This window comes from Stegodyphus dumicola, chromosome 4, assembly GCF_044657685.1.
Source record: "Stegodyphus dumicola isolate Sdum_Otavi_A_Nest chromosome 4, ASM4465768v1".
NCBI lineage: Eukaryota > Metazoa > Arthropoda > Arachnida > Araneae > Eresidae > Stegodyphus > Stegodyphus dumicola.
This window is the reverse complement of record NC_140771.1, coordinates 175,536,988-175,549,421: the sequence shown is the minus strand read 5'-3', so window position 1 is coordinate 175,549,421 and position 12,434 is coordinate 175,536,988. Positions and strand designations below refer to the sequence as shown.

The following is a 12,434-nucleotide window of genomic DNA, read 5'->3' as shown; positions in this document are numbered from 1 at the left end:
CTAGCCTGATTAAGACAAATTTAAAGCCTCGCAAACGTAAAGAAATGATTTATTAATTCAGGTTATATCAAACTTAAAAACGGAAATCGTAGTCAGCTAGGTGTTCAATTGAAGCATTTTTCAAAGTATACTAAAAACCACGTGCGAGAGTAATTGTACTGAGCTGAGAGATATGATTTGCTTATGGTATGAGTTGCCTGTATCCTCTGTACAGACATCAACATAGTTCAAAAGCCCGGAGCTCCAGGCTAAGAAGCTTTCCGTAAATTATTGGAAAGTCACAATAAGTTCTTATATTCTAACAAACTAAATGCCATTTCGAAATGTGCACAAAATTTTATGTAGTTTTTCTTTACATTAAAAATATGAACCCTTTTTCTGCTGGAGATTAACTAAGTATAATTGCAGAAATACGAACTTCACTTAGAAAACTGCTGCATTCCAGTCCATCGTAAGGTTAATTTCTACCATTTCATAGTCTTAAATTCGCTAATAATTTTTAATCCAGTTTTTCCAAAGTCTTTCATGTTTCTTTGAAATAATAGTCTCAGAGAACTTCCACATAAACATTACTTATTACTAGTTATGCATTTTCATATGATTAGTTAACCATCACCATTATTCGTGATACCCAGGGCGGTGTCTTACGGAACACTAAAGTTTCAGGGAAATTCGAATGAAAAAAAGCTTCTTTAGACTCACTATGTATAATAAAAATAATGGAAATTTTGACTCCTGCGCTATTTCCAGCTTTTTAAAAATAAATGTAATAAATTTTACTAAATGTATTTTATACAAACTCCATTTATGTGCTATTTTTCTAAACTTCTAGAAGAAATGATGGGAATATTACACATCAATCTTTCAGGTATATTACTATACAGGTACTTAAATTTAATCAATCGTTAGATGAATAACATTCATGTTTAGAAATGAGTTAAATAGGAAATATTAAACTTTTATTAATAGTATGATAAAATATAAGTTCAAATATTCTCCTTTCCTTATAGGACACATAGATGACATGAATTATACCAGATTGAACTGAACATGATTTGGTTAGTTGGAGATTTAAAATTTAGACTAACTTATCATCATTTCACAGTAGACAGTTTTTTTAACCTGGGCCCTATAGTACCACAGTAGGCTTCCTAACCACTATACTGCGTGGGCGGCGCATAGTAAGTAATGAAACTATTTCGTTTCATAACTTAAAAAGTAATTAAAGAAAAACTATCTAAAATAATTCACAAACGCAAGAACTACAACTGGTGGAAAATGTCATTCATAGAAAGTCTAATCCAAAGGTGCAACAATAAAAAAAAAAACGAAATACAGTTCTTAAACAGTATAGGAAATTAAAGCAGTACTTGCGTGTTACCGCAAAAACTTTAGTCGTCGAATTTTTAAATATGCCAAAATCTCGCAACTATGCGCAAAACCATTTTCTGGACAACCAGAATTATAACAGTCATCAGTCAAGCAACGTCGCCATTTTTGTATGCGCTGTTTTTGTTATATTCCAAGATCCAACAGTTTTTATAAACAAGCAGTGATATTTCTCGCCTTGAACTTTGTTTTTCTCAAAATCTCTAAAGAGAACATTGAGGAATGCGTTTGCCAGGTAGTCGATGTTTCGAAGTGTGCTCGATGCCTTGTGCAATTTTTTAACGTTTTTTGTAACCAAAAATAGATCTCTATATGCTTGGAATGAAGATTACACAAAAAAATTATAGAAAGATTTGGAAAAGAATGTAAGTGTTTTAGTTTTTCATTTATCCCTTACTCCTTATTTAATAAACACATTTGCATTTTAAATTGCTAGAGTATGCTTTCTTTTCATGTGTTGATAATTTTGGAAGACTTCAGATAAATATAGATAGTTTGGAAATCTTTTTAAAAACATTCGCGAAAACCACCAAATTTGCCCGATGAGTAACTTTTAGCTTTTAATCTGTAAAAAATCACCAGTAAAGTGCGTCAGTGTAGTGGCGTTAATACGTAAATATATTGGCAGCATATTAAAAATCTCGTACTGTCTCATATTTTATAAATAGAAAAAGAGAAACATTTTATGACATATTATTTATGAAGTTGGTTGATTTTAAAATAAAGTTTTCAAAAAAACATATGTTAGACTTACTATAACAAGGTATGTCAAAGGTATAGAGAGTAGAAAGTAAGGAATGCCATAATCATAGATGTTGTAATACAAGGCAGTGTAACCTCCATTCACAGTCCAGCATGACAAGAAAGCAGAGATTACGCTGCCTATAAGAAAATACAAAAGCGTATTGATCAAATTATGCCTTTCATTCTTCTGTTATGCACGAAAATAACATATGTAATTAAATTTATATCTAGTTTTTAAATAATTATAAGCAAGAATTTTAAGCTTGAATTTCAATTTTTAAACAAAAATTTGGTCACAATAACTTACAATTAACACTGCAGCATATGAAACAGATACAAGTCAATCTGAAACCTGAATCCGCTTCTAAAGTTTCGCTTATTAATATAAAATTTGCCATCCTTAAAGACCGTATTTCTAGTTTTAAATTCGAAGGAAATCTTATCATTCATTAATAAAACATCTTATTACGTATACATCTGTCAAATTTGGACAGCATAAAATAATTCTCGTTAAAGCACATGAAAGTTGCACTATATATAGAAAATGAATAAAACTTCTGTAACTATTCATTGTTCACCCTTAAATCATACTTTATTAATGCTTTCAATTCCAGTCTAGATTAATCATAATTCTTATTTTAAAATATTTTAGTACCTGCTTTGTTCGAAAGAAAGCAGTGATTCGTTTATTTTAGTATGTTTATTAACATTACATATTATCGACAAAAAAAAAAAAAAAAAAAAAAAAAAAATTTTCTCTCTGAAGAGAAAAACTTTCTATCTGCCTTTTTCTGAATGCACAGAATTTTTTCAGAATATTTTGGAATTAATATCGATTAATTTCTGATTTTTGCTTAAAAGCATAAGACCAAATTCGTTTCCCTAAAACCTGTTTTGTATCTTTAGTTTTATTTTATAAAACTTAAGATTTTATTTTATAAAACTTAAGATGCAAACCGGGTTTTGGGAAAATGAATATTGGGGAAGCTAATATTGGGGAAATCAATATTTTGAAGAAGTTAAGGGGACTCATACACTTTAAAACCCATAAGATGTTCGAATAGGTGACTGTTGCAAGAATTGGGATTACTTATTGATTTTAAAAGCAATTACTTCCAACTTTTTACAGCTGACTACATAATATAGCTGCTTTCTGAAATAGTGATCAGAAAGTTTGTGTTGCCACAAATATTTTTATAATTTAATCCGCTTTGTGACAACATTTTTCGTCATGTTTCCACCTTGCGCGCACAGTTTAAAACATTCTGTTTCATAATTTAACTCCATATTTAATATATAGCTGTTATAACATTTGGAAACTACTGTGAACCTAAAATTCTATAAATTTCATATTCAATTTTTATTTTATTTTGAGTTCAGTTTATAAAATGTATTTTATTAACAAAATTTGTAATGTTTTCGTCCACAAAATTTTTCAATATTAAAATATTTAACAGATTGTTGGTTCAGTTCCAAAATAGTGCCCATATAAAGAATTCCATCGAATTTCAAGTATGTACCATTAGCCATTTTTAAAATATCATGCGCGCAAGGTGGAACCATGGCGAAATATTTTGTCACAAAGAGGATTAAATTACAAAAATATTTGTGGCAACACAAACTTTCTGGTTACTATTTTCGAAAGCAGCTGTATTATGTTGTCAGCTGTAAAAAGTTGGAAGTAATTGCTTTTAAAATAAAAAAAAAATATCTCAATTCTTGCGACAGTCACATATTCGAAGATCATGAGGGGTTTAAGGTGTATGAGTCCCCTTAAGATTGCTGATTTCAAAAATGTATAATATGTTTTAATTTACGGTGCTAGTTAGCAAAAGTACCAAATGCTATCAAAGTAATGTAAATTATTATTCAAAGATATATATATATTGTTTAAATTTAAATTATCAAATTCAAATTATGAAACTAATTAAATTACACAATTTTATAAAAGAACTTTCAAAAGGTTTCTTTCCTTCCTTTCAAAACGTTCAACCATGTATTTATGTATTTATTCTTAGAGGTATATTATGTTAAAATTTAACTAATATTTCTAATTTTTCCTTATGCAAAGCATGTCATTTTTTTTCCCAAGCAACCCAAATAAAGTTTAAATCATGTCATGTTTGAAGGTTAATACTAAAGGTTTGAAAAATTAAGCGAAAGATATACATTGACTATTTTTTATTTGTCAATGATATTGTTACAACATTAAATTTATTTATCCGCACCTGTTAACATGCAGGCAGTTCCTAAAAGTATTCCATGCTTTTCATCTTCCCATGAGAGGAATTTTTTCGGCTGACATTTCCACTCTTCTGGCCTATCTCTTTGACGCACATAAAAGTACCTGAAATAAAAACATTATGTTACATTATATCGGGAATGAAATATCTGTACGGAAGATCTGATGCTGTTCACATACCTAAGAAAGCTTTTTATTTTTTTTATTTTTGAGTTTTCATGTTCGTTTTGTGTGATTGTATGATTTGAATTTACCAGATGTTTATTAAGTTTGTTATTTTCCATTGTGTTAACCTTTTTTTCTGTTTTGCTTTGTGGCTTCGCCTGTCAGCTCATAGCCATATGGCAGGTTTCGCATGCTAGGTGGGCTAGGGGCCAATGCTTAGACTTAACTAACCTAAGAAAGCTCTAAACAGTATTTGTTAAGAATATATAAATAAAAATATCAAACATCACCAATAGTAATTTTCTGGAAGTTGGCCTTCTACAGAGACGACAACATTTGTCTAATCATCTTAAACGCAGATTCGGGTGCTTTGTTCATGACAAATCCTTTAGATATGAGGAGAAAACAGTATCTGATTCTAATTTACCACGAAAAAGCAGTTTGCAAGATGACGGATAAGGGACGTTTGAGTGTTGAACAAAAGGTAAAAGTTGTAATGCTTTTCGAAGACATGAAGAGTTTGGTAGCGACTCAAGGTACAATATTCCATGCCTGCTTTGGTGCAAGATGAGCTTATTGCAAACAGAGCATTCACAGATTATACCAGCAATTAGAAGCCGCTTACTCTTTCTTGGAAAAGAATTGAGAGCAGCCATCAATTTTCGGCATGACATATCTCTCTATACACACTCAGTGGTTCAAGCAAGACGAGGCCTGCTCACTCATTGCACATAATGCTGTTGATATAGTGTGAGATGTTTAATGTGCGAGTAATGTCATATTGGTCTTCTATACGATACTGAGGTAAGAGGCAGTCGCCCCCGCATAATCCTGATGTTAATACATGTGGCTTCTTTATGGAGCTTTTTGAAAGATAACGTATTCCCAAGGAAGCCTGCAAGTGTAGCGCAACTCAGGGCTCTAATTATGCAGTTTTGGAAAAAGTGTACCAGAGGGTTGTAACAAATGCCCATTCGTTTCTATAGGTATATATAGGTTGCATTACAAACGTAATTAAACACATTCTACACTAAACTCACTTTCCCTGCTTGGGTAGTTAACTATGTATTCATCTTGTAATATTTGAGGGGTAAATAGATGTGTAATAAATAAAGTACTAGATATGGTATTTCATGAGCCGCCCTATTTTCGGAAATCATATGAAAGAAAAATAAATAAACTGTTGAATATAAGGATACCTACTGGTCATAACATAGTTTCGAAATACCGCGAAACAAATATGATTGATAGCAAACCAAGAAGAGGCCGTCCGAGCCCTTTCACTCAAAATGAAAAAAAGTGATTCGTTTTAAATTTTATTTGTAATTCTAAGCACAATGCAGTGATTTAGACATTAGGAGCTCAAGAAATATTTAATATGATGGTCTGATGGTGAATACACTGTAAGCAATATTTTAAGAAAATAAAAATTGCTTGGCCAACTGGAAGAAAACCATTTCTCTATAAAGTGAAACGATAGGCAAGATCACAATTCGCTAAGATCTATATTAGAAAGCGTTACGATTTCTAGAATTCGATTATATCTGTAAATGAATGCAAATTAAATATTTTTTAAATTGTTAGAAAGAAGTTGATATGGGGAACCGAAGTATTGAGTTTCAAATGAAGACTCTTACTCCATCGGGCATAGTAGAAGTAGCCAAATTGTCTGCGGCTGTGTGAGTGCTCGCGGCGTTGAAAATCTGCGTTTTATTGATGGCAAAATGGATAAATTTATGTATTTAAATATTTAAAACAAATTTGAAACACAGTGCTCAAAAATAGGCATATTTTGACATCAAAAACGTAATTCATACAATGACTTCAAACAAAATGTTTATATTTGCAAACTGTATTTTTCAAGTGTCCATACGGTTAACAAAACGCCAGCATATAGTCCAGACCTCAATCCTATTGATTAAATTTGAAATAATTTAGAAAGAAAAATTTAAAATCTTAAAATTTCAAATAGAAATGAACTTTAGAATAAATAAATGAACTTTAGAATAAATAAATGAACTTTAGAATAATAGGAAATTTTACAGTAGAATGAAGAAAACGGAATCAAATCTTTGTTAAAATATTGCAAAATCCATGCCTATAAGATTCAGTGAAGTCATTTAATGTAAAGAAGACTCAATACATTATATATGTATTTTTAGTGCATTTTTCAAGTATTTTTGTGTAATCAAGTACCTCTTAACGGTTACTTTTGTTTTTACAAAAGAAGTGCATTTATTTAATAATATTTTAAAATAGTTTGTACGATTTTCTGATTTTGTTTAACTCTAAGGTAAGGAAAATAAGAAAAGAATTTTATTTAAGTTAAATATTTAAGTATTCTTTTAAAAAATGCTTCAAAGCGTGTTGTGCCCTAATATGTTATTGACTTGCTGTACTTTCTATTTCTGCTTTTTCATACAATTTCTGACTTTAATGCTGGCATGAAATTTTGAATCATATTTATATTATAAAATATTTAATAGAAGCAATCAGTTTCAATATGTTATGACAGGATAATGGTATTAAAATGACACAACAAATGTTTATTCTTTCTGTAAGAAATAGTTATCAGAAACATTTAATTTTCTCTACTAGTTTGCACCTTTACATTTACAATTTAATTTGTAAATTAATGGCTTACCATTGCAGGAATCCACAAAGACCAAAATAGAAAATAGAAGACTGCGTTACTGAAGTCAAAATGTAGTACGGTAGGCCTCGAAAACGTGACTGTAACTGAGATATCAATTTGAAAAGACTTTCTTGACCTTCTTCCTTCGGATACTCATAAAACCGTCGAACAAAACTAGATAAAATTAGCAGCCAGTTGCCTAAAATATCATAAAAAGACATCTGTAGTGAATTATAAATGAATATGTGGAGTGAGATTATGGTATGAAAAATAATTTAATACCAACGGAAGCCAAACAAACAAAAATAAATAAATATAACACAAATATTTTACTTTGAATAAAAAAAACTAAAAACTATGTTATAACTTATCATTCATAATTGGGAAAGAAAAACTAAAGCAATAACAAAACAGAGGATATAGTTCTGTAGAAAAATTAATATGGTACATGTACACCGCTGAATGTAACACGTAACGTGAATCATGAGTGATTTTAGCAAGATTTTGCAAGTCTTGACGCAAGTTTCACCCACTGCGTTTGAGCACTATTATCAGATTCTTTAGGATTGTTTTCTATATGCTTTCTAACCATGTCGTCATATGATATCTGTTTCTCTGCATTTACATTGCTGGAGTATGGAAATCAGTTCATTCAGTTAGTTTTTTCAATTTACATGAAGATGATGATTAGAACGGTATAAGCATTCATAAAGATAAATGGAAATTCTGACAGCCATGCAAAATATCCTTTTATAACTTGACAACAAAGCTAAATATTTCACTCCGTTTACCAACAGTCCTCTTCTTGTCCGCACTATTAAGCCATGATACTATCTCTTCAGTAGTCAATTCAGTGACATCTGCCGCGAAGCTGATTTTGTGAGCTGAAACCAGAAACCAGATATATTATCATCATACAATCAATCACAAAAAGGAAAATAAAAAGAAAAACAAAAACGTATGCTTTCTTCCACGAGTAGAACATTGATCTATTGCCTGACATTCCTATTGAAATATTCACGATTTCTTTTGTGGTCTTATGTTAGTAACGTCGCGGGTTGCCTGGCGTACAAACCAGCCTGAATCAAATGCTTGAACGCAAGATGGCAGTATATCGTAATACCTGTGCTTCAAAATTATTTTTCTAAACTGTGAATAGGTCTACGTGATAACATGATTTCGTCCTTACGACTATGTAACGGTATTCTGCTGAAATTGCTTCGTGGGCTAGTCCTAGTTTTTATCTTCGGAAAGCTGATCAGCTTTCTGAAAACTGCTTTCAGAACCACATGAATATACTTTAGCCAAACTCATTCGATAAGTCTTGTACTAACACTCATTCAACCAACTTACCCATAATTCTGTCACGCATTTTCGTCATGATACAGTTCCATTCAATTTAAATATCTGTACATACAAAACGAACTCTCTTTATACGCTTCTGCTTCAGCATTTATTGTAACGAGATTCTACGCATTTCTTTGATCGCCAACCATTTGGGTATATCTTTCTCATATATTAGCGGAAAATCTACGTTTTGACCCTTAAGGCAAATCAGCCATCTCATAGAATGTGCATTATAGCACCGAATATTGTTTTTCGGATTTATGAAATTAATAATAATTAATAATAAAAAATTAAACATTTCGGTGAGTAATAAATTGTTTCATTAATGTATAACTTACAATAGAGTTTTTCAGAAAATATTTTTGAAGGTCGTCGTTCGGCTCGAGCTGCTATTTGCTAAGCAAGTAAAGTTTAGAATTCTTAGAGTAGACACTTTTTCGTGTGCAAAGAATTTTTTTAGTAGACACTATTTCGTGTGAAAAATCTTTCTGAAGTTTTCTTCGTTTACAAATTTCATTATTTTATAACTACCGAACAAATGGGAATATCTGAATTCATATGTCAGAAAATAATCCCATAGGAAAAGAAATAAAGGTAAAGGCTTTTTAACAAATAAAACATAAGACATTTAACTTTCTAAAACACGGAAAGCCTTTTAATTAGAGCTTTTGCTCCACGAACTACGTAAAATTTATATTTTCTATATATATGTATTCGGAGAATCGTCCTGCCCTCGTTATGGGCCTATTTTCATACCTTACTCGAGAAACTTTATAACAAGAAGTTAATGTTTAGAATCCATATTTAAGAAAATAAAGCTTGTAGTCTCGATTTTCGGACTCTGTGCATAAAACTGCAACTATCGAGTTCAAACTGAAGAGTGATTGAAATTTGCAAAATATTTAAGTACTGAAGTCAGGAAAATAGGTAATATTTTTTCAATGTTTTCGCTTTTATCTTAAAGGAATCACAGGCCGAACAACTTTCTTTGTAATAAGCCTGTAAGAAAAGAGAAAGGAGAAAGTTTAATAAAAATAATAAATAATTTTTTTACATATCCGAGAAAGCTTGAGAAAAGTTTCCTTAGTATATATTAGTAGCTTTTAAGCTATGCTGGCATCATAGGGTAATCGGAATATTGTACATTCATCTCGGATTCGAACAAAATGGATCTAGCTACATGCGTGTTTCTCGTAGATACCTCATGCATAGTGCAATCAGCAGCCAGTTTCTCTTAAGAAGTCCTTCTTTACATAGGTGTTCGTTCCCACAGACAAATAGTCCTCACTTACTTTGCCTTATTCAAATCCTACTTCGGAGGACTGAAGGCCAATCAATCCTTTTAATGATTCTACAAGTCAAAACCAAAATTTAATAAAATTTTAGTAACAAAATAAACATCTTAAATTAATTAATTAATTATTATTATGTTGTTGTTATTATTAACTGAACTTTAAGAAGAGGTTCTCTTTTTATGAGCAAATATTAATAAAATAAAATATTTCATTTTCACTTTTCGTATAAAGTGAATGAAACATTGATAGTTGCCTAATTTCTTTTAGCCTTTACTTTTCTGATTAGAATTAATAATATAAGAGTAACCTAATATTTTGATAATAAAATGTTTTTACTGAAATAAACTGCACTTTTAAGGAATCGCTGTATCGGCGAAATCTGACGATCATTGATGTACGTTAAATAATTGTTTTGGGCATGATATATTTTTATTTATTTTAAACTCTTTTCTAAAATACTAACCTTGCATTGCTATGCCAGCAAACAATATTAATACTATGGCCAAGCATTTCCCAGCTGTTGGATGTAGTCTGGACCACAACTTTTCCAAAAAAAAGAATACAGAATCTGTTGGTATGAAATGAAATATTTCTCGAACGTTTTTCCGGAGTGTGGTTCGTTTTTTGGCGAAACCATTCTGAAATAAAAACCAGAAGTGCATTTTAACTTCATTCAAAATTATGAAAGATAAACGTAATTAATTTAATACGGCAATGTAAAGCACTTTTCTAAATAGAACTATTGACATGTTTTCAAATTTCCTCATTATTTATTTCTTATTAAAACGTCCTTCAAGTAAATTGCATAATGTATTGCCTTTTATTCCTTTGTAAAAATAATCTTCGTAAAAATATATTTGTAAATTACAAAGCACTTGTTTTAAAACTTTATATCTGTTCTGGCGCGGACTCGCCTCGAAACGTTATTTCTTGTGTAAGAAAACTTTTTCGCTTCCACATCGAAAGTGGTGGCTTATTCTAACGCGTCAGCTTAATTGTCTGTTAAAATATTCGGTGTTATGCACCTTCTTCTTCTTAGCTCAGTCTCGAACACATGACCTCGTATCTGCTGAATGTAAATTACTACTCTTTTTCGAAAACTAATAGTCCAATTCTTTTAATGCATATTTGAGAACTTGTAAAAATGATGTTAAAATATATTTGTAAATTACAAAGCGGTTTTATTTTCTACCTTTATATCCATTCTGACGGTAGACACCCCCATCTTCTTACCTTGATGCTGAAAGTTAACCTATCTTTATTAAAAACCAATGGACGTTCTCCTTAATACTCATTTGAGAATTTATCTTATATTTGAATTAAACTTTAAAACTTTAACCGTACATTTATATTAAACATAATGCTTGAAAGCGCAAAAATGATTTTTTATCATAAAATTAAAACCAACAGATGTATGTTAACATAAAAAACTAATAAATCTAATAACTTATAAATATAGAAACTAACATATATGAAAAATAGCTCAGTGAAATATTCTAAAGATAGATAAATTTCGAATTAATTTTACCAATATTCCAATTCAAAGAGAAATTTGATGATTTTCTGTCAAAGATTTAGTCTTCCTTCCTGTTTAACATTCCACCAAAGACTGCTATGAAATTTCTCACTTTTGCTTCGTTCTATCAGTTATTAGAATTGTCATATTTAGTTTTTTTACATATATTGCTTTTAAATTCTCATTTTGTGCTTAAGGCAAGCTCTGACCGAGATGTTAACATCGTTGAATACTGGTTTGACCCCGTCTAACGTGCCGCCTGCGTGGAGGGTTTTCATGGTTTTCCTTATGTGTAACTTGAATATAAGCCTGTTACTCTTATAAAGTCATCCATTTTAGGCTGTAGAGTCATTAGGTTATTCTGAAGCAGGACTACAGGAAAAATGTGCAATACCTTCGCCGGGACTGTAACCCGGACCTCTCGAATACACGCTGAGTGTGCTACCGTTACACCACTAAGGCATTACGGAAGGAGGAAGAAAATGCCTCATAAGACTTTCCTTCTCTTTTAAAATCCACCCCCTAGAGCAGCTAACTCTCGAGGGCTTGGCTGTAATACAACAATCTAGTCTTACTACTGGTGCATATGCTTTTATATAAATTAAAGTTTGAACTCTTTCTGGAATTTTCCTTAAACTCTCACTATTCAATAATTTCTTAACTTATTTGCACCTATATTTTGTTTACACATTTTTGAGTATAATTTTAGTCAGTTTTTATTAAAAGGTTTTTAGTTAAATGCCAAAAGATCAGAAGTATCGCTGGGCATTGTACATTTCATTATTTCTAATAATTTAACTAACATCATGGACCACTAGCTAATAATTTCTATTAGTGCCTGTACAATTACGTTATAGAATTCACGGCTTCCTTTGTTTTGTTTTCAGGGTTTCGCAGAAATGTGACAGAGATTCATCTCTCGCAGTTTTACAGTCCTATTCGGGTGGTGCTTTTATACAAAATCTTGCTCCCGTTCTTAAACTTTATATGTTTTCCTAATCACATTTGAAGTGGGATATCTTTTCCTCTATTCCTCTCCCTCTTCAGGCGAGATCTCCTATATGACTTGCTTTCGATGCAGATTGATAAATTCGTCAGTTG

General features: G+C 31.1%; 1 protein-coding gene across 3 annotated transcripts in view; it reads right to left on the bottom strand.

The window, feature by feature from the left end:
* Positions 1-12,434, bottom strand: part of LOC118188707 (uncharacterized) — a 28,192-nt gene that overhangs the window by 5,704 nt on the left and 10,054 nt on the right. For all 3 annotated transcript variants that reach the window (XM_035359199.2, XM_035359202.2, XM_035359203.2), the window contains 4 exons: positions 10,281-10,455; positions 7,185-7,374; positions 4,362-4,480; positions 2,144-2,271 (listed from right to left, as the gene is read on the bottom strand). In XM_035359199.2, the coding sequence (XP_035215090.1) occupies positions 2,144-2,271; positions 4,362-4,480; positions 7,185-7,374; positions 10,281-10,455 (612 nt within the window). The remainder of the gene's footprint in view (positions 1-2,143; positions 2,272-4,361; positions 4,481-7,184; positions 7,375-10,280; positions 10,456-12,434) is intronic.